Here is a 24,365-nt window from a genome sequence, read left to right on the forward strand (position 1 = left end):
TTAACTCTGTATTAACTAAAAATTGAATTTAGCTATTCCATTTACTTCAAAGACTTTTAAATTATCAATCAAATATTTCAAATATGAGTTCCGTCAATATCCAGTTACAAAGATAATTTTTACTTAAGTGTTTCCAGTAGGATTACGAGCAATTCAAATAGTTTCGATTACTTAATCGTGGGCCCCAAAGTGAGTTGTGACCGTACTTATTTTTCCCAGAGTAACGATTCATTCGCGATATTAAAATATAACGCATTAAGATACAATAAGAGTGATCTTAATATAAGAATAAGATTGTTGCTCAATATTGTTACGATTCATTGTAATAATGATTGTAATAATGATGCGCAACGCGTATTCAGCGCAACATTTACAAAACTTGAATTTTTATTTGCAAATATTTTAGCTCTACAAAAGTAGAAGCACACATGCATTTTATTGCGCTTAATTATTCAAAATTTAATATTTCGCGGTTGCGTTATTTTTAATAATGCTAGAATACACTATTTATATTCTTTTTATATTATTAATTTTTTAATTCCCATCGTTGTAGATCTCCATTTATAATTAAATATATTTTGCAAATAAAATTTTTATAATAGAAATAGTAAATTTCAAACAACATATTTACACAATGTCCTAAACCCGGAATCTGAATTTCGCTCTACTTGAAATAGTTAATCATTTTTCTTGTTTATGATTTGCGATCTGTCGTTCTTAGATAAGCCACGAATATTTATTTAATAAGAAATTTAAGTTTTGAAGTGCTGTATTTCTCTAGTACAGCGTATCTTTTATCTCACTTCACTTTTGCCATGACCATCTGCAGCGATGTCAGGAGAAATGTATCTTTACCTTCATGAGGTCATGACTCCCATGTCCTTCATAGTGGCTTTAGCCGTGTCAGAATTTATCATAACTTTTATAGAGAGTTTATCCATTTTTATAGAGAGCGTTACCCATTTCCAGGCTTGAGTATCCTTTATCTTGAGATTTGCATACATGATGCATAAGTGGCTAATATTATAGAATTTACAGAAACGTTTTCGTTGTTGCACACATTCCAGAACAAACAAGTATCCAAAGACGTATTCTTAATAATACGCTTTTCGCTCATTTTAGTTGTAACATAAAAATAGATAAATTCATAAACTATCGTATTAGTTACTTTAAATGAAAGTTGTAATTCTTTAAAAAAAAAAACAAGTATTATCATATTATTTTAACTGAAATCGACTGCAATTTTAATTACCACGAAAATAGATTCTAAAAGTTACTTTGCATAATGAATCTACACATGCAGAATATGATTTGATACGATTGCATATTGATCAGTGAAAGAACAAATGATTCGCATATATTAACCTCTCAATTTTAATCAATAGTTAACTTAATCATCCAGTAAATTGACATTATTTATTATCATTTTGAGATAAATTATATTTGACAAATCATGTCAGGTTATTACCTGGGCATTAATCTTCAATTAAAGTTAATCAGAGATGATCAAAGTTCATACAACTGTACATACAGCTGGTATTGACACGAGTGTCTTATAATTTAAATATCAAAAGTTTACGTAAAATAATCTTTTGTTTTTCTTTTAACTTCAATTCAAAATAATTCATTGCATGTTTCAGCAAATAAAGCCATATGGATAACGATACAAAGGATTGGCAAAACGCAGTGTGGATAACAAATAATAATCGCCGTTATCTCATTTGAACGAGACTAGATCCGTCAGGTTTTTTAATCTCGATAGGAGATCCAATCAGAATTGTTGACAAGGAAGTAGGAAATTGATTACCTGTCTATAGTAAAAAATTCTACGAGCACCATGAGTAACGAGAAAAACCTTAAATTTACATCATCAAATTCAAAAATCTCTAAAAAACATCGAAAGGATCAGTGCTGCGGACGATGTTCAGATCATAACGTAAAAAATATAAGGGTCGCAGGACACAAGAGATATTGCCCATACAGAAATTGTACTTGTGAAATTTGCATAAGATATCTAGAAAAAAAGAGAGAATCGGCAAACAAGATAGCTTTAAAAAGAGCACAAAAATTAGATACAGAACGTAAAAGATTACCTCAAGAGGTTGGTATTTCTTTGTTTCTCAAGACTGATAGTAAAAAATTTGTCTCTCATTGCAGTTGCGAAAAATTAATCAAATATTTAATAACTGATAATGTGTTTAAATTTTATAATTGATCACAATTTCAATTTACACTTATTTCTTACTATTTCTTACTACATTACATGATAGTATATCGCAACGTTAATACACTTTTAGAGTTCACAAATTCTCTCTGTATATATGATATAATTTTTTATTTTATTATAAATATATCGCAACTGCAATTTTTTGTTATTTATGTATTACTATTATTTATTTTTCTTGACAGGTACCACCAGAACCTATAAAAACTAATGAGCACCGAAAGTGTAAGTAAAAAATATTAACTCATTATATATTATATAATAAATTGCGCGTTTATTGCCTAAATAAGACAAATAATAATAATTAATTTCATATATAAAGATTTCCCGTCTGTTCGCGGTACTAAATCTTTTTATCGTTCTCAAGCACATTAAAGAAAATTAAAATTAAAATTAAATACACGATTATAACTTGTTATACTTGTTGACAAGAAAATATCTTCCTTTTCTTTAATTTTGAGCACCTCAATATATATTTATTGAAAGCAAGTAACGTGTAACTTTAATGAAAATAAAATAAATTTCACAAAAAAGTAATTTTTTAATGAAATTCAAAATGTTACATGTTAACTCAAAATGAAATATGTTTTAATATGCAAGCTTATTGCCTATTTACCGTTGTGTCTCTGTACGATAAACGTACACATATGTACGTACACGATGAAAACTGAGATTGCCTACCTGTTGCACATTCTCCCTCAGTATCTCTCATCTTCTGTGTACTTGCGAAATGCAATCTTTACTGCAGACAACACATTTTCAATTCTGTTATTTGAAAATTTATTAACATAAAAAGTAGCACACATTGTTATGCTTCTAAATGCAACTAAAAAGTACTTGAAATTAAATATATTAAGGTTTAAAGTAAAGAGGATATTTAAGTGTTAACAGATACAATTTACAATCGCACGAATCTTTAAATTTTTTTTCAAATTAATGTTAAGACAAATAAAAAAACTTGTCATTGTTCGTAAAAAATTAAAAATTTTAACATTGTGATATACACATTATTTAAATCGTTCTAATTATTTCTGCTGTGAGAAGCGTTTAAAAAAGGAGTGCTTTGCGGAAAAAACTTTTTCTTCGATATTTGGATGGACATTCTTTTTTACAATAGTACTAGAAAAGATATTAGTACTTTCTTTTGACATTATTACGCAAGAGAGAGTATTATTTCAACAGAGTGATGCATCTATTTATAAGTTCGTAAAAATATCCGACGTACGGGTTATCAACGAGTTGATCAATATAATTCAACGGTATAAATTATGTTTGTGTGTAATTGTTTATTAAACAAAAAGTTTCAAATCATTACAACGCTTTAGCGCGAGGAACGGCAATCCATTAATTTTGTTATTCACGCAACTTTTATGTTGTGCACAGTACAAAAAAATACTCCTTACGATTATTCGGTCTTTTACCGGGCGACCTCCACAAAAATACAACGGAACGTCAAAATTCACGATAGTAGCCGGTTGCATTTCGTTCCTCGTACCGCTCTATGATTATATCAAGCGAAATAATTATCAAGTAAATTATAGTGGCGAGATAAGAACCTTCTCCGTCGCAGAAACCTAAGAACAAAGATTGGCATTCAATGCATTCAAAGCATTCAAGCAAAGAAGGTTATTGCTTACCCTCACTTTAAACAGTTATATCATACACGAGCATCAAAATGTCATTCGACGAAGAAGAAAGAGAGATCGTCTTTCACGGAGAAACAATTCTCACACTGTCTCCGAGATTGCTAAATCGACCATTGCATTCGACATTCTCAATTTCTTTATCTCATTTTCTTCTTAAGTATTTTAAAACCAAAGTACGCCAAACTTTTCATTTACAAATAATACAAGAGCAAAGAAGTAACACATGCTGTGTATATTACCTAATAGTATAATAATATGTAAATCAAATAAAACACATAAAAAATAATATTTGTAAATTCATGAATATAGTTAAAAGATTATGATAAGAAAATTTTTCTGAAAATGATAGTGTTGGAATCATTTTGTTCTGCTCTTCAATAATAATCTGACGGAGAGCCTATGTGTATGGCATCACGTTTGTTATTGTTGCCTCTAAGCTCGTAGCGCAGATATTCGGGGTATAAGTGAACGAGCGTACTTATAACGTCGTTCACAGGGATCCCAACGAAATTCAAGCCACTCTTTCACTTGACAACCCAACCGAATGTTAACCCTGGTTTTACGAGCGTTCCCATTGGCTGGCGGACCATGCGAACTCGACTAATATAATACGAACTTATAACTAAAGCCGAAACCTAGGAGCTCGCTTTCGCTTTTACGATTCAGCTTATTTTTTAAAGTTATCGTTATTTTATTCGGTTTTGGAAATAGTTTGTTCTCAGATATAAATGAATTGAAAAAAGCTAAAGTTTGGCGCAGAACTAACCACTAAATACGAATTGACAATACGATTCTTTCTCTTTCCGAAAGAGGGAGAGACGGGAGAGAGAGAAAGAGAGAGAGAGAGAGAGAGCGCACTCTACACACTTACATCTACAATTTTTTTCCTTGAGATAATACCTCAGCGGTATTATAAAATCTTTTTATAAAAACAAAGAAACATAGTAGAAAAATTTTCATGAATGGTATATTTATCACTGAACATTTTTCTCATTGTATAGTATCTTTGTTTTTCTGATACGCGAAATAATGTTTAATTTTGAGTTTTCAAAAGCAGTTTCACTTATCCATTATTTACATAAACTCTGAGGTGCATCGACAGGACCGGTTATAAACGTGTTGGCTAATTAATTTACGGCGCAGGTTGACTACCGGGGTTAATCACCGAAATTAACACACACACGCACAGCCTCGCGGTATCATGATCGGTGATAACGGAAAAATGATGTGACATTCAATAATATAGAAAGTCAACATCACATTATGTGGTATTGCGGAAATGTTATATTTTAACTTCAGGAGTAATTACAACAAGTCTATGGAAGATGTAAAGTTTGCCTTTACGAGCTTACATTTCGAAACATTAAGTACGGACTTTTAATAATCAAGGAAAAAAAATTTAAGTCACGGATTTTTATCTACATGTTTTATACATATAAGTAGATCCATTACCGTTCTCGGAAAGCTAATCGGAGGAAAACTATTTGCGGTTATACCGAGAGAAATGGGGAGAACTCTCGTATTTTCATCTCTGATCGTCATAAGATTTTTACGATCGTTAACTCTCTTTCGGTGTGGACCTCACCCGAAAATCCTACTCATAAATCTCGCGAAGAGCCTGGTGTCGGTTTCTTTTCTTGCTAGCGCGTGATGACATTTCGTTTAGACTAACCATTTACAAAATTCGATAATCGTTTTTGTGGTCATCCTTTGATCGAACCGAGAAGAATGAATTTATTGTACAAAACGCTCAAAAAATAAAATTGCTGTTTTCAAGGATACACGTGCCACTTTGAAATGGCATTTATGACATGGCATGATTCTCAGATTATTTTTGATGTTACGATATAATAAAAATACGTTAGAAGTAAATAAATACATTTCGCAAATTGCAAAGATTATATGTTTTGATGAGATATAAGAATCCTTCACTAGAATATATTTTTTTTATATTTGTACTGTCCAAGATTTGTAGTTTTAAACATTGATTTGAGTATTGTGTCAGCGTTATCTCGTGCGTTAAAAACAGGAAGACAATAAGTGACAGAACGTCGATACACGTCAAGCCAATGCCTAAAATAATAAAGTTACAATACGATACATCTTGTACAATTTTATACGTCAGAATTCATTTTGAGTTACTATTTTGAGTTACTGCTGCGATAAATTATTTATCAAACTGATCGAGATTCATAGCGCCATTCCTACACACAAGGCGCACATAAGGTGCTTACTTTATGACTTTATCATACAAACACTATATTAACAGGCAATAAGTTTGCGATTAGTTCGAGGTGAATAATGATTGCCTACACGAGAGTGAAGCGAACGTCTTGGTGTATATCGCTGAAAGATAAAGAGAATATAATTTGCAATTAAAACATCGACGTGGTATGAACGGATTATATTGCGTTATATCAATTTTCACACGACGTAACGTGATTAATCTTTGCAATAATATAATCGATAAGTCAAAGCAACAGAGCATTGCGGGCACTGCGAATGCGTCTGTTATATAAGTTACTCATAAGGAAAACTACTATTGGATTCGCAAAAACTATTAGAAATAATTAAAAATCATTCTAACATTGTGTACTATTAGCTCCAATTTTTCGTGAGTCCAATAGTACATTTTTCTGCAAAGATGGAAGAATATTTCCTTATAATATTTAATCGGTATTAGATTACAAAAAATATAAATAATCCCGCTAAATTTGAAAGATCTACGTGACAATATATTTAATAACTACATCGATTTTGTTTCAAGTTTACGATAAAAGTGTCACATATGTAATATAAAGATGTCGTATCTATGACGGATGTACAAAATACGATTCGACAACAACTCATATGGATTATGATCGCAGAATTTTTGCTTCGTTGACTTTACGATTATGATACGAGCGTCAAAAACCTGTTAGACGAATCTTTTGCGTTAGCGAATCGAATAAGCGTGTTTCCCGCATCAGTTTGATTCATCTCACGATGAAACCACCCTTTGTCATGATCTTAGTTATTGCTATCGTCATGCCACTGATGCGAAAGTTACGACTTACTGGCGACGATATAACCTACAGTACACATCGACAAAAATTCAATTCTTCACTGTCGTCTAACGTTAGGCATTGAGTCAGTGCAATGATAATACGAAGATTTTTGTCTTCCTCCGTTTCGTTGTCTCTTTGTGACTGAATATCTTTTCCTAACAGAAAGAAAACTTCGAGTATCCCCTTACATTTTACGACTATGATGCCTTTACCAAATGCGCCCGATTATGTCCTTCCATAGAACAGATTGATCTATCTTGTTTAACTGGCAAGTAGCACTTTTAATACGTCCCAATTTGTTATAGCATGCAGATGATCAAGCGTGACGAAGCGTCACGGAGCAGAAAGCTGTAAAAGCAGTCTGTTCAATTTGAAATATTTGTCAAGCGATATCACAGTGCATTATTTTAGCGACATTATCTACTTTTTTTATTTAGTTTATTAATGGAATTTATCAGATTACTCAAAATATATTATTTATATTATGAATTGAAGTGAATTAAAATGAATTAAATATTAAGGAATTTATTTCTTTAATTTTTTTACGTTTATGAATATTTCAGTGATTTTTAATTCTTAATAGATTTTTCTATAGTTATTTCTAAAACTAATTTTCACATATACATATAAATTATAGAAATTAACAGAATTATCTTTTATTAAAAAAAGATAAGACTAAATCACAATATCAAACACATCAGTTATTTAATTATTATTCACAATTCGAGTTATTATTAATACGGAAGCAAAAAAGTATCATTGTGACAGCTTTAACTTTTAAATCAAAACAATTTAAACAATTTCTAAATCCAAATTGCGCACTTTTTTAAAAATCAAAATTCACAAAAAATTCAATGTAGCGAAATCTTAAATATGCGATTTCGCTCAAATGTAAAAACCGCACGAATCGAAGCGATTTTGAGGACGGTTTAGCCACGGGGCATGCTTTGACCACTTGATAGCAAGGCACTTCGATAGGGAGGGGTACGCAGGGTGGGTAGTAAAGTTGGTCACAGTCTAGCGAGTCGAGCCGGTTCTCTTTTACGAGGCACGGGGTTAAATGATCTGTCACTTTCTTTCCCCTCTCGTATCTCTTTCTCTATGCGGGATAGCCTACCACTATTACAAAAATGTCGTAAAATATTATAGTGCGCAGTGGTTGACAACAATCTGACGACAGCGCACATTTGCACGCGAGCATAGTATGACGTGACGTGATGCACTTCTTTTTCTCTCGTTTCTCTGGATCGATGCTTACAGGAATCATGAAAATCATTCAAGGAATTTATGGTGAAAACGCGAGTCAGGATGCTTCATTTTCATTCTCGCGAAGCGCCGCGTGAGCTAACTTCGCGTGTCCAAAGAGCCCTAAAATCTTTACGACCTTCGCCTTCTCTCTTCCGAGAGGGCAACGATCTTCACGGCATCTCGAGCAGTCTTCGGGTGTGTTTATGGTTTCTTCGTCTCACTTTCGTCACCTCGTCTATATCACTTTTTCTCTTTCTCGTTCTGTACTGTACATCGTTTGCGCATCGATAGACAACATTGGGCCTGTAGTAGTAATACGTGCACAAAGTATACAACTTTGTCTCGATACCCGTGAAACGTGTCACTATTTTCTTTGTTTAAAATTCGGTGATGCACAGCAACGATCAACTATGATTTTCTTTAGAATTCGTTATGATTAATTGTCTTAGGCAATTATGATAAACCAAATTATCTATTATAAGCCATTAACTTATAATTAATGATATTAGTATAACAAATTACGAAGATGTATTAAAAAATAGAATTTTTTACTTTCTTATTTTTAATTATAGACGCATGTAAAAATTTCCATTTTTACTTCACTACTTTAATTTTACTTTATCTCAACTTCACACTGTACGGACAAATTAAATATTAATCTCATTATTACATCTATTATAGCTCGATTATTTTAGAAAATTTAAATAATTTTATCTACTGGTTTAACTTTGTGAACTACAAGCCACAAATTTCATGGATAAGCATAGTTCGTCGTATATATTTGGAGGAGCGGTTTTTAACGAGGAATGCTTTTATGATTGGAAGCAATACATTACAAATTACAAACACATAAGTGACATTAATAAAGAAAACGTCATTTTCGATTAGTTGCCTAATAGTTGAAATTACGATTACATCCATCCTTTCTATTTTTTTTCTTTCGCGAGTACGCATGCTACTTACACCCCCTGTGCTTGCGCCACAGTGGCTGACGAGCAAGAATTTTATGCGAACGCTTGACAGGATAGAATTTTACTGCTTCCGAAATGTCGTGTCTCGTAAAAGCTACTGCGTTGACGACCGTTCTTTGAATTCTTTCCGCTGAAACTTATTGCGATACCGCGTTTACTATTTTTATAGATGAAGGAATTGTTGCAGAAACTTAGACTTATTTATTAAAATAATCGCTTGTGAAACAATGATAATATCGATAGATCGAAGATCTATAACTGTCTCGATATATATTTCTCATTTTATGTACGTTTAGTTCTTGCATACCCAAGTACAAAAATGATTATCATATTTTTAGTTTGTTTTAAATTAATAATAAACCCCTTATATAAATATTATACATATGGCTATTTATTCAGTGTTACAGTTATATCCACATAGTAATAGCGCACTCCTCGACAAAACGAACTCTTGGTTGAATCATGCAACGCTTGGTTTCGATTACGCGCGGTGACACAACAGTATCATTGCTACAAAGCTCGTTCCCGTACCAACCCCTGCATGCTACGTGTGTGCAATATCGTGTCCAACGCTATACTAAACCGCGATCCACATGTGAGGGAGGGACGTTTGACTGTGCAATATGAGCTCCTCGTCCATGACAAGCTCGAAATACGTAGATCTCTCCTCTCGACTAACGTGTTATCATGTTAAAAACGCTCGTTACTGTTCCGTTGGACACCCTTGTCAGTATGCAAGAGTCTGGTTTGATTAATGATAGAATATTTAGTGCTGAATGTAATAATATTTTAAAAATACATTTGAGCTACTCATGCTCTCTTTTTTTTTAAGTTACTTCGATTCTTTGTTACATCTCCCGTTGAGTCACGTAATTTGGAGATAGTTTACGTTGAAATTGTTCAAGCAAGAGAATAGCAGAATTTACGACGAACCGGAGGTCTTACGATCCTTTTATATGACGCACGATTTACATTCGATAGCAACAAGAAGCAATAATGACTTTGAGGATTAAAGTTTGCTAGCGGTACGATTCACCACGTAAAATTGAACTTTCAGATTTTTCGGGTTAACGTTCATGCTGATCCCGCGGTCTCGGAAACAGTTTTACGAGCGACGCGGTTCATAGTTAGTTTTTTACGACGTACACTTCGACCCCAAGAAACGTTTCGTGGCACGAGTTGAGAAACACGACGTTTTACGAGGATCTAACAAAGTCGGCAGCGTTCTGCCTTCGTTAAGGACGAAACTGATGCGGCACCAGTTTAACGAGCATGCTCTGGTGTGATCAAAGAGAGTCCACTGCTATAAAACTCACATTATCTTAGATGACCGAACAGATCGAAGCTTGCTAATTACCAGTTTTTTATGATCTAATCGCTAATTGCAACAATAAGACAGGTAACACAATATTTATCGCACACATTAGATCGAAGAATGAAAAGAATATAGAAGGAGTAGCTCTAGCACAGAATTGTTAATGCAATTATAGCATTTATTTTATATTAACTTTTTATTTACTTAAAAAAATGCACAAATGTAATTATCTTTTATATCTTTCTATTTAAGAACTACAAGTAAAATAGTAGTAATACATTATTAGTAATGATTAAAAATTTATAATTTTTTAATATAATTTTATATAAACTTTTATATATTATTAGTTTTTTTTGTTTAATGGGAATCAAATTTAATTGAATAAAAATTGCTTTACTCTAATACGTTTCACTGCTTGTCAATAAATGTGTGTTTTTTAAAGACTTATCTATTTTGAAGACGTTTAGTTAAAAATACATGCCGTACACTTTATTACAGATATATAACAAATAATAAGTCACAGTTATAATAATTCAAACTTACTAATATCTATAAAACAAAATGTAAAATATGTTTGGTTTAATTTTATTAAAAATAGAGTAAAAAGTTTTTTCGAGAAAAAATACTATGTTATCCCACAACTATACCTCTTTATATGAGAATAACATTTAAGAGAGAATTCACTTTGATGTGTAATTTTCTTAATATATAAGAATTTTCTTTAGATATTTTTTGTTTTTTTGTAGTAGATGACAAAAAATAAATATTAAACATACGTTCCTTATCCATTTATGATAATAATGTTTTAAAGCTCCGATAATTCTTTGATAAGGTTATATTTTGTAATTTACATTATTTTCATTACGTGTTTTAAAAGCATTTTATTGCACTTTCCAAGATAACATATTTTCATCATAGAAGTACGTTCTTTGCTAGTTTTAAAAATAATATTTTTATTTATCTTATTAATTTTCCAAGGATATCAAGAATAGTTACACCTAGACCGGTTTCAATGTGGAACACATGCATTTTTATATAGACTAGAGGAATACATAGATTTATGGATATTAATTTCATATGATAATTTTCCATTTAATTAAGTTATAATTAGAAACTATTCTATCTCCAAACATTAATGTGTTCTTTTAAGCTACGCATATTGAAAATCGCATAAATTCTCTATTTATTTGGATATATTATGAACCTATATTTTTCGAGTTAAATAATTATATCTCTCAAAACATTCGCCATGCATTGTATATGTAATTTCAAAATTCAAAATCTCTTTGTTTAAACTAACATAGTGATATCAAACGTATAACTCACTATCTCATTGCTTATATTTTCTTTAAAGATTGAGGACTCGCGGTGTAGTTTGCTTTCATTGAACAAGCTGTTCATTCACATTTATTCACACTCGTTTACTGAGTCTGTATAAAGAAAAAGATATCTATATAAAAAGATTTCAATATATTTTCAATATAATCTATACGTGTGTGTGTATGTGTGTGTAGTAGTAGTAGTAGTAGTAGTAGTAATAGTGTGTGTAGTAGTAGTAATAGTAGTAGTAGTAGTAGTAGTAGTAGTAGTAGTAGTAGTAGTAGTAGTAGTAGTAGTAGTAGTAGTAGTATTAGTAGGGTTTAAAATATAACAGTAAAAAAGAAATTACAAGAGTAGTGAAAAAATTAAGGTCAGTGATAAGGATGCTTTAAATACTACGATATAAAATTATTTCGACTGACTAATGTTACACGAATCACGAATAGATCATGTTTCTTTGTGAGACGGGTTACTATAATCAAAGAAGACAGTCATTCATAACAGTCATCATCGCGCGATACGAGGACTCTGTCTTCGCTAGAGACTCATCCAAATATTATCAGACTGATTTCATCGGTCCCGTGTTCTACCCATACAGTTCTCCGTTTTCCTTCCGCGAAAGGATTCGATCGGATAAGAATTGAATATAAACGAGAATATCATGACGAGGTACGCGTAACAGTCATTCATCCTATCGCATCTGTTTTATCGCGCCGTTCACGGAATCGAATGATATCATTTTTATAACTTCCCTCATAATTGATCTTTTGATTCTTGAGTTACAGTGCCACGTAGGCATAAAGTTCTATTATGTCAATGAGCCAGAATTATAACAACTGAACTATAACGATACTGCAAAAAGCATTGTGATTAGTTATCGAGAAACAGAAGATGATAACGTGTCTCTTTTGCAGCGGAAAGTTTATTCGAATTTTTCACAAATACAATGATAAGCAATACTGTGCATAATTTACACATAATAAAATTTTGAGGACGACAAAGCATTTACTATATGTATATGCACAGTTAGAAAAAAAGACACATTATCACCACAGGATGCTGTCCCTCGGCACTAAACTTTCATGATATACGATTAATGTTTTTTCTAGCAATATTGTAATAATTTAATAAGCTAAAAAATGCGTATACGCGCGACTCGAAAGACACTGTTAAACCTCTTCTCTATATCGACGGTTTCCTCGTCCTTTTCCCCGGAACCTTCCCCGTCTCGGCTCCTCCCATCGCTCTCTAGTCTTCCTCTCTCGCTCTCATCGTGTGCACACGCGCGCGCAACAGCACGTGGTTGGCCGGGTACACCTAGGCGCGTAAAAGGAGGGAACCAACGCCAAGCGTCCCGGCGGCGCGGCACCTGCACCGCGCCGTTGTCTATTCCGCTTGGTCGTACGGGTCGAGTTCTCAGTGGTAGAGGGAGGAAAAGGGAGCTATCGACATTAGTTAGGAGTGGGGCAGTGATGTTCAAGAGCGGACGGGGATAAGGGCACGAAAGGCAAGGGGCCATTTCCTTATTTTAAAAACCATCTGGGAGTCCCTAGCAGGCGGAGCTACAACGACTAAATACGCCACCATTGGTTGCCGCAATGCCTAATATATCATAACGTAACTGTCGAACAATTGTAATCCGCCATTCTGTTATCTTTAGCCTCCATTTATCTTTAATTCATTATTAACCTTTTCCACAATTTCCTTTATTCGGTTATCTGTGCATATGTTTATTGAATACGTGATGATCATGAAATACTTCTCTAATTTTGAATCTTTGTTAAATTTCAGGTAGCATCCACAGTTTAGTGTACAATATTTGGGAGCAGATGCACAATCCTCGTTTCGAGAGTTATATTTCTCCGCAGATGTTCCGCATCTTCAGAATTCTCATCAGATATACCTACGACTTGGAAAGGGGCTATGATTCTCCTGAACTTTTGAAATTAGCTCAAAACAAGGTTTTACACGGTAAGACATCTTTCAAATATTTCTATCAAGATAAAAAAGAAAATTACTTTTGAAAAATAACATTATTAAACGTATAACATATTAAAACTTCCTGTTCTAATAAATTTTTCTTTACTCAACAATTTAGAAATATTAAATGCGATCTAAGTACTTAAGAAATATTTTTATTACATGAGAATAAGTAACAAATATTATTGCAAATAATGGTGTTGAGTATAAAATATTTGAATATAAATAAAGTATTTTTCTTATTTATTGCATACAGAGAGATAAGTATAAAATTACGTAATATAAACCTGATATTATAAAAAAATTAATTAAATATTTTATTTCTCATAGCTTCAATAATTCATCACCCGAAAATTATTTGCTGGAATATTGCGCAGGATGTAATTTTATCATTCAAAATTATATACTCACTATTTTTATTTAAATATTACTTATTTCCACCTTGAATTACGTATAATCAAAATTCTAAATTTTGGAAATTTAATTATTTCTTCTAATTATCATGGAAGTTTATGATTAAACTTGATTTTTGTCGATGCTCGTATTGATTTCCATATGAGTGGAACAGTAAAAGAAACTTATATGCTCGAGTTAAAAGCTCCATTACATATTTTTTAGTACAAATATATGTACTTAAAAATTGATACAATCTTACTGGAGAACCAATTCAACAACAAGAAGATATCTTAAATGCTTGCGGATTAGAATAATAAATCATATCAAAATGGCATAAATATTCAAAGCATAAGTACTTAAATTTTGAAAATTTTATAGCTGTTATATTTAAAAAATTGTGAGGCAATTTCCTGGAAACAAAAACTTTTAAAATTTCAATGTTTCTTTTATATTGCTATATTAAACATGAAACTATATTAAACAGAAAAAATCATAGCAGAAACATTATGTTACAAATAATCTTTCGATATTTTCAAAATATTAAACTTCAATTATAAATTGTATAGTTATTTTTTTCTCTCAACTTTGCCAACTTTGATATGATTAAAATTCAATTTCCGTTGTACTTGATAAGCGTGGGAAAAATACACTCCCAAGAATGATTTACGATTATATTCTGATGCAAATTAATGTCTTAACAAGTGTTTTTTATGAAGACTGCAAAATTATTTAATGTCCTCGTCGCAACACGCAAAGATAATCTTGAAAGAGACACAAAAAGAATACAAGAAAAGTCAATGTGAACTTTTCTCATCTAGGAAGAAACTTTTCCGATCTCATCACAGAAGATATTATTTTATTGCGTCACGAAGATCACGCAACATGCTAGAAACCTGTTTGGTACCACGGCAGTGCGTTTAAAGTATAGCTCGCATGTTCTATACTAGATGTGTATTGTCAAACATTTTAATTCCATTTTGTTTGATGGACTGATACGAGCGAAGAAGTGTTCGCCGTCGTACACATGGCAAAATGGATCCATAATACGTGGCTATTGATCATTTTTTCTACATCTGAAGATTTTTCTCTGGGATGATCTTCAATCAGGTTCCTTTGGAACAATAATGTTGATTGAGAATAATTGGTAACTTTATATAACTCAGTAATCGAAATAAGAAACATTTTCTAGAAAATATTCACCCAATATTATGTGCAGACAATAATAAATGGATTAACTCAATTCATTTAATTTCTACTATCGTTGATAAAATATTTTAAAAGTCGACATTGGTAAGTTAACCTTCCCACTACAAAGAATTTCTACCCTCTTAGTACACATGTGGGTTTGTCACATCGGAGAAAGAGAGAGAGAAAACACTACTTTCTTTACATTAAAATATTAAAACATCTGAAAAAAAATCATGAAACATTATAACTGAATTCATAATTATTTTGATAAACATTATTTATTAAATATTTTATTTTTAATGCATTTTGATGTGAGTGAAAAACTTCGTTCATCATTCGGGATTCCATATTTCTTAAATAATTAAATTAAAAAGCAGTGATTGTCTCAAAATCTTTTAAGACGTTGTTTAGTCAAAAACAATATTTTTCATAAATAATTAGCAAAATTGTTACTGAAGGAAAAAAAGCTATATGTGAATCTGACACATCCGTACAAAACTTATGCTCAACATTCATATTCCCTCGCTCTAGATCTCAAGTCTCTTCTAGTCTTTTTTTTTAGAGAAGTAAATTAAATAAACAGATTTGATTGTTTTACAATTATGAGTAAATGCTTTGTCTTCGACGTAGATCCACGTGTGTAGGTGAAGAGTTAAAAATATTTAGTTTGTGCGACTTAAAAAGAGGGGGGCGATGTAAAATAAATTGCCAACAATACGACTGTATTAAAACCGGTCTGATGTTCGAAAGTAACATATTGCCATTGCCACTTAAAATACTCCGCAGTAAATATGTGAATCGTCGTGCCAAGCAGAAAATTGTTGCCGGATAATTCTGCAATTATAATGTAGTCGTCATTACATACTTATCTTAATTCTCCGACGACTGCTAAATTTTACTATTAAATAACATAGACAGAATAAATAAAAATTTTTATCACCACATTAGATTTCAGTATCGAAGATCGATATCCCATTAACTTCTCTTTGAAAAAAGTTAGTAAAAAGGGTACACGTGTAAAGGTAATACGTATAAATGATTAGTTAAGCGATGTTTATCAAATGGCATTCGTTAAATCGTTTTAATAAAAATTTTCAAGCGATTCAGATTTTACAGGCAAAAAAATTTTAATAGGCAAAAAATACTAATAATATAAATATTAATACTATTAAAGTACGCACTGCAGATCCGGTTATCTTGAAGAGAGAAGCGACTCAAGGCGTCAAAGAAAGGTACGATGTTTTTTTCTAACTATAACCGTGAATAATCAATACTCGGACAAAACCTTTCTTTCTTCCTTTCTTCGTCGTAAATCGCCTCGGTTCCGGATCATTGACCATTCGCCCAGAACCGTTGCGAGATACTTTATTTAACGATCGATTTGTGGTAACATTAAATTTTATATATCCCTATTGCATCGTGTCGTACTCAACAACAAAGTTGTTGACAATCAGTATCATCAGCAGATCTTGCAATCAAACACGTGATACGCGCGTATCTAATAAGTCTCATGACACAGTCTCGTAAATATCACTTCGTGCAATGTATTTTTGCGTGAGGCTGAAGCCATTAGTTTTAATCTACGTTTTAACCTATGCCAGTTATATATTTTTAATTGAGTAATTCACACATGTTAAAAATAGAAATCTAAAAATTAAACTATATGTATTTTTCATTGTATCTTTGTGACTCAAAGATAACGCGTTATTTTTAAATGAATTTTTACTAATAAAAAAGATAAAGGCATAAAATGTTAAAATAAAATTCTATGTTGTAATTAAATATTTTTTGTTATATACATATATCAGTACTATTATTAACTGTTGTATCACATCCACATTGCTAATTAGTCGCGCAATAAATATTTTGCTGTCATTATATAATTAATCCTGATCGCTATCATTTCAGAATAATTATCACAAAGAGTCAATGCAACTTCAATCTTGTTTACTCGGGTACATTTAAGTTGACGCGGAAAACGACATTCCAATAATAGTGGTACGAGCAAGTGGACGATTAACGGCTTCATGTCTCACTGGGCACATGGTTACACACTATTACTAACAGAGTATATGAAACACATAAATATATACAAATATCACTAACACTGGTAAAATTTAAAAAACAAGTAATAATATACTAATATTAGCATATAGTAAATAATTGAGTACTTGAATTATTACTAAAATGCAAAAGAAATTCAAGAATTTGTAATGATTCGAGATATATATTTTAATTTAGCTTAATATGCAGTTCCAAAACGTGATGTTGATTTGTTCATGTGGATTTTGTGAGATTTTGATATCAAATGCGTGAATGAGGATATCTTAATCGTATTGTCAATCGTATTATTTTTCTGGAAAAGATACGTGTATCTTTCGTTAATTAATTTGACGTATGTCTGACAAATCTAAATGCTTCAGAATAATACTCAGTTAAATACAGTATGTCTACACTTCTGCGCACGTGTCAAAGATTAATGGCGCTCCTTGTAGAGAAATAAGAATGTATTGCTATAAGAACTGCGGCAGAGGTAGCAGCATCAGTCTGGTGTAAATAATGAGTCAGCAATACTAATGCGCGTACGGTGCATCTTAATTACTTCCCACATACTGTAGCCGGTACATAGTTGGCACGAGTGTAGAATAAACATATTATAGCAATACGACTTATTTAATTGAATTATTTTGCGCGTTTGGAATATTTTTATTAAAAAAAATATTATATTAAAGTAAATATAATTTATTTTTACAGTGGAATTGATTCAAAATTCATATACATCAATATGTAAGCCTTTACATAATACAAACATTTTTATGACATCTTAAATTATAATCCATCTAAATTGATTACATCCTTCTCATAAAAAATATTTTTATAATTAGATAAAAAAACAAAATACTTGATAGCTCTCCCTCTTTCCCGCCTTTCTCTCTCTCTCTCTCTCTCTCTCTCTCTCTCTCTCTCTCTCTCTCTCTCTCTCTCTCTCTCTCTCTCTTTTATACTTTTCATTTACGAAAAATAAAATTTAAACCGCAGAGGATTAAAAAGGAATCACGTTTTGTAACGTGCATTAAATATGTATTGGATTGAAATCAGGCTGCCTCCAACTCCAGATCGTGAAGCGATTAATAACTCGTTACCACGAACGACATAGTCTTGCACAGTTACAGCACAGATTTTAGCACAGTTACAGTAAGATTTACATTTATCCGTAATTTAATGTGTGAGTATATTAACTGCATGCGATCATATCGGGAAAGAAGATGAACTCGCTATGTCATGTCGCATAATTAAAATGCATCCAATTGCTCGCCGAAATAAGTCGCCGAAAAAAGCCAATCAAATTGCAATATAATAAACGACCCGTTTACTGTATGAATTCCAGTAAGAGAAATAAGATCATTCAAAATCTCGCGTTCAATGCACGATTAACACATAACAATTACATAATATACACAAATGTTAATTATATGAGGATAATAAATAATTTGAAGTCCATACTAGATAATTATCAGTTCGTTACACTGCGGTCGCGCACAGCTAGTACGCAGCGTAAAAAGATGATAACGTGATTACGATACCAGCGATAGCAAAATGTACACGTGTACGAGTAACACACATCGCAAAAATACATTTTCCCCGGCGGATACTTTTGGCATGCGCTAGACAGATACTTAGCGTTTACGATCGGTCCAAATGACATGATATAAGCGAAAGACGCGCCGAGAGACCAACATGATGCAAAAATATCTTGTGTTCATGTTGCTATTTGCCGAATCGGCCGTATCGTTACATCTACCATGGCGTATTTTCAAATTATCGCGTGTCTCATACAGGTCTGAATAATGATTTCGAAATTACAATTTTTTAAGTCGGAAAAATTAGAAAAGTAGAAAACCCTGATAAATAAAAATGATATTTTTCGAAAAATTCTTTGATGATTCTTCGCTAAATAAAATAAATTTCTGGACATATATCTAGTAAATGAACAGTGAATATAACGTTACACTATGCATACTAGAAGTATATCTTGCTTAGTCTGACAAAAAATTAGAAAGGCATTTTTTATAGCAAGTAAAAGATTCGAGCAATGTGGTATGACACGTCACATTTAGATCTTGTATTCGCTTGAAAAACGTGTGCAGCGATTCGTTTAAAACTAATACTACCAGTTCCGTTAAGCGTCTTATACAGACTGAATAATTTTTGAATGTAAAATTCATGTCGGCCTTCGAGAAAGTATGAATAGCATTAAAACGAACTATGGAAATGCAAAAGAATAAAATGTATCGCGAAACATAATCTACGCTTTAACAAACTGTGTATATAGTCTGATCTGTGCGCGTAAAATAGAAACTAAATTGAATATTGTTGCACTCTCTTTGAGAGAAAAAGAGAGACTATTAAATTAATATTAAATATCAATATTAAATCAATATTAAAAAATTCTGCATTTAAAATTAAAATATCGAGAAAAAGCGGAGCTTCTCTATTAGTTACCAATTTTTATATATTCACACTGAGAAAAAAAATGTTGTTAATTTGACTAAATTTTCCAAATAAATTAAATTTGGTCTATTCAAATATTTATATATTTCAATTAACTATATAAATACTTGAATTGAAATTTGTGCATTTAAGTTAAATGCATAAATCTTCGAACTAACAAAATTTTAATTTAGTTGGAAAATTTTATCAAATCAACAATATTTTTTTCTCAGTGCAATAACTATGTAATACACGAGAAACTTGCACAAATACAGTATACAATACTCGTGTCTCACATGTCTATGTATGCAATATACAACACACATAACCATACTATACACGTACATATGACGTATACCGAGATCATTTGCACACGGTACACGCATGCTGTCTTGCAAAATGTTAATTACACGTGGAAGAATCGCATTTCCGAGAGCGTGACGATCATTATTATTAACTTATGAAAAAAAAATGATACACTGGTGATAATATTCCATACTTTAAATCGCTCGAATCAGTTAAGCTGAACGAGCTTCGTTTCCAAGTGAATTGTACACATTCTTTTGTGCATATGAGAAGAAAAACGAGCACTGACAGAAAGTGCTGTATCACGTAAAATAATGTAACAACGGCGACAATATCGGTCAATTAACTTGGGTAATTAAGCTCTTAATTATCATTCTTTCACGATCGATTCATCTATATAATCTATTGATGAACAAATAACGTGAAAAGAATATAAATACCTAACTATGATTTTATTTTACATATTTTATACAAAAAATATTTTTTTTTATAATATTACAAGTATACAACATAATTCACATGATAGACATGCATTTTTTAAGAAATTTTTACCAGGAATTTTGTTTAATTATATGGTACTGTAATGTACTTGATAATTCGTGTGCATGCAATTTATACAAAACGAAATTTATACGAATATATTCATTGGCGTGTTAGCTGTCACATTAACCTATGATCGATACATCTGTACATATTTTCATCTTAATATAAACGTATGTTGGTTTTTAATGGTTTTTTTAAAATAGTTTTCATCTTGCAAAAACGTTTAACAAACTCAATAAACATATATATATATATATATATATATATATATATATATGTGTGTGTGTGTGCAAAATGCATTTGCAATATCTTCAAGTCTTGCACATGTAATATTTTTATTGCACATAAGTTTTTTCTCAGTATAGTTCGATAGTACAAGGTTACAATGTTGAATACATTTGCGAACAAAGACCTTGACCATAGACAGTAAAACGACACTTGCATCAAATTATTACTCTTTACAACTGCACAAAAACTCTTTGTATATTCAAAGAATAGCATTACACGCACTTTACACAAGTCTTTATTTTATATTATTTTATTTGTCGAACAATACTATTTAATCTCAGAAAATAACGTAATTAAATTATTATTATTATTATATATAAACTTGCAAATTATAAATGTATAAATAAAAAAATATTTTCAAAACTAAATTAAATTATTTAAAATTATTAAAATTTTAATGATAAAGTGTGATTCCTTTATTTCACATTATAGCTATTAAATTTATCCGATTACATTAATTTTTGTGATCTGTTAAATTTTTATACATTTGTTAGTTATATGTCAATGTCTACGTCATTAAAAAATATCTCATATGTACTTATCAGTTTAGAAGCTAATTGTACAAATACATAGAATTGGACACTATAAATCCATGATTAGAATGAATTCCATATAAATTTTTCACAATCAACTACCTTTATAAACTTTTTTAACACGCAACAAAAAATTATTTACTGCATTTTCTTGCCAAAGCAAAAATTAATAATTTGTAAGGGATAGGATAGTCGGATGGCTGGCACAAATAAAATACGCACTTGGTTATGAATGTTTAATAAAAAAATGATATCGCTGCGTCAGGACAAGTTTCCTGGCCGCAGGATCGTGGTAGACTGCGTGCACGGACGCGCTCGTTCGGCACCGAAAACAAACGAAAATCTATCGCCTCTCAGGGACGACTAACAATGGTAGCTTTACCACGTTCTTAAACCTATCTTACATACTACATTCGGCCTTTCCTGACCCTACTTCGCCCTCGAAGTTAACTCCTTTAATCCAAGGCCTCATATTTACTGCCTCCCACGTACCTTCGTAAGGTTTCTGTGACATCTGATGACCACTTATGTCCTTTATAACGTATCGATTGTTTTTAAGAACTCGCGCTACCTCATACGGGCCCTTAAATTTAGGAATAATTTTATGGGAAGTCCCCTTGGCCGTTTCTATATTCTTAATCATGACATAATCGCCAATGTTATAATTATGTGCAGGTTTACGCTTTTTATCGAAGTACTCCTTATTATACTTTTGACTTTGTTTTATTCTGTCTGCCGCTCTCGCTCGCAATTGCCTTAAATCTCTGTTATTTTCGGTAGCATTAACGGTAACATCTAAATATTCACGAATAGCGTCTACAACTTTTCCTCGCTGTTCAACGCCAAACATGAGTTTACTTGGAGTCTCGTTGGTAGCCTTATGCACAGTATTATTAATCGCAAATTCGATATCGGATATTATCTTGTACCAATAAACTTTTTCGTCGTTATTTATGAGCTTACTTATCATAGGTCCTAATACTCTATTAACACGTTCTACTTGGCCATTCGCCTTGGGTGAATGAGTCGCAATTCTAACATGCTGTACATTACTATCATTACAAAACGATTCGAATTCACTCGATGAAAATGCCGTACCCCTATCAGATATGATAACACGTGGTCTACTAAAGTTACTAAAATGAACTAACAAATGACTGATAACTTCTTGCGTTGCTGTAGTCTTAGTCGGGTATAATTTCACAAATTTCGTGAAGGCGTCAATGACAACTAAAAGGTATCGTTTCGCTAACCGATCCTTGTCTATAGGACCATAATGGTCTATGTGATAAATTTCAAACGGCATCTCCCCCTTAGGAATACAATGCAAATATCCTTCTTTTTTCCCTTCGAACGGTGAAAAAGCGATACATTTCAAACAGTTCGCGATGTGGTCCTTAATTTTTTGCCTCATTTTCGGAAACCAGTAACTTTTTCTTACATTATCGAATGTTTTTTCTACTGCCAAATGGCCCATCTGGTCGTGATACCTGTGCAAAACATGCGCTTCCATAACGCTCGGTACGTAAAATAGTAACTCACCATTGTCCTTTCTAAATACAATTCCGTTTCTTAATTCAAAATAAGGATCTTCGGATTTTTGTAATATTTCCTTTAATTCTCGCGTTTTGTTATCGCGGTTTTGACTAAGTGCAAGATTTAACTCAAACGAATTGTCCTCGATGACTAATATTTCGCTCGGTAATCTACTTAATGCGTCTACGTGACCCATCTTCGTTCCCGGTCTATGCTCGGTAACATAATCGTAATTAAGTAGTTCCAATATCCACCTACTTATTCGCGGTGATATATCCTTTTTCTTAATGGCTAAAGTCAGAGCATTACAGTCCGTGACTATTTTAAACTTAATTCCGCTTAAATAAACCTTAAAACGCCGTAACGCATATATAATTGCCAACATTTCTAGCTCAAAGCTATGATAACGGCTTTCTACTTCTGTCGTTCGTCTCGAAAAGAAAAATATCGGGTGGAATTGTTTGTCACTACCACGTTGCGCCAATACTGCTCCAAAACCAGCAATACTTGCGTCACAATGTAATTCTGTTTCGCTATTTGGGTTATATATAGCTAGAACAGGGGCCTGTGTCAACTTATTTTTTAATTCTTCAAAGGCTTGCAATTCGCGTACTTCAAAAGCAAAAGATGCGTTCTTACGCAACAAGTCATATAACGGTTTTGCAATTACTGAAAAAGCCGGTATAAATTTACGAAAATACGAACACAATGCTACGAAGCTATGCACTTCTTTAATGTTACGTGGTACCGGTATCCTTTGTACAGATCTTACACCTTCCTTCGTCGGACTGATGCCCGCTTCGGTAACCAAATAACCCACGAATTCTACTTTCGTTTGCAGAAAAGCGCACTTATCAATCCTAAGCTCAAGCCTGTTTGCTATAAATAATCCAAACACTCGTCGCAATATTTCGATATGTTGTTCTATTGTCTCTGATATCACTAAAATGTCGTCCATATAGACAACTACTTTTAACTCTCGTATGAGTTCCGATAATACCTGATTGATGTACCTCTGAAATCGAGACGGAGCTACTTTTAGCCCGAAAGGCATACACATGAACTCAAATTGGCCAAAAGGCGTCGAAAATGCGGTATACTTAATGGATTCTTCCGACATTCGTATGTGGTAAAATCCGTTTCTTAAATCTAGCTTCGTGAAGTATTTTTTGCCACACAATGAATCAATAAGATCTTCTATATTCGGTAACGGGTAATTATCCTTTATTAACGCTTTATTTAATTCACGATAATCGATACACAATCGCAAATCTCCCGTTTTCTTACGTACTAACACGATAGGTGAAGCGTACTCCGATTCGCTCGGCCGTAT

General features: G+C 32.3%; 1 protein-coding gene across 2 annotated transcripts in view; it reads left to right on the forward strand.

The window, feature by feature from the left end:
* Positions 1 to 24,365, forward strand: part of LOC105834127 — a 52,961-nt gene that overhangs the window by 3,012 nt on the left and 25,584 nt on the right. For both annotated transcript variants that reach the window (XM_036290285.1, XM_036290284.1), the window contains exons 2-4: positions 1,641 to 2,101; positions 2,410 to 2,449; positions 13,563 to 13,742. In XM_036290285.1, coding sequence (XP_036146178.1) covers positions 1,838 to 2,101; positions 2,410 to 2,449; positions 13,563 to 13,742 — 484 coding nt within the window. In that variant the 5' untranslated portion in view covers positions 1,641 to 1,837. The remainder of the gene's footprint in view (positions 1 to 1,640; positions 2,102 to 2,409; positions 2,450 to 13,562; positions 13,743 to 24,365) is intronic.

Source organism: Monomorium pharaonis, chromosome 7, assembly GCF_013373865.1.
Source record: "Monomorium pharaonis isolate MP-MQ-018 chromosome 7, ASM1337386v2, whole genome shotgun sequence".
Lineage (NCBI taxonomy): Eukaryota > Metazoa > Arthropoda > Insecta > Hymenoptera > Formicidae > Monomorium > Monomorium pharaonis.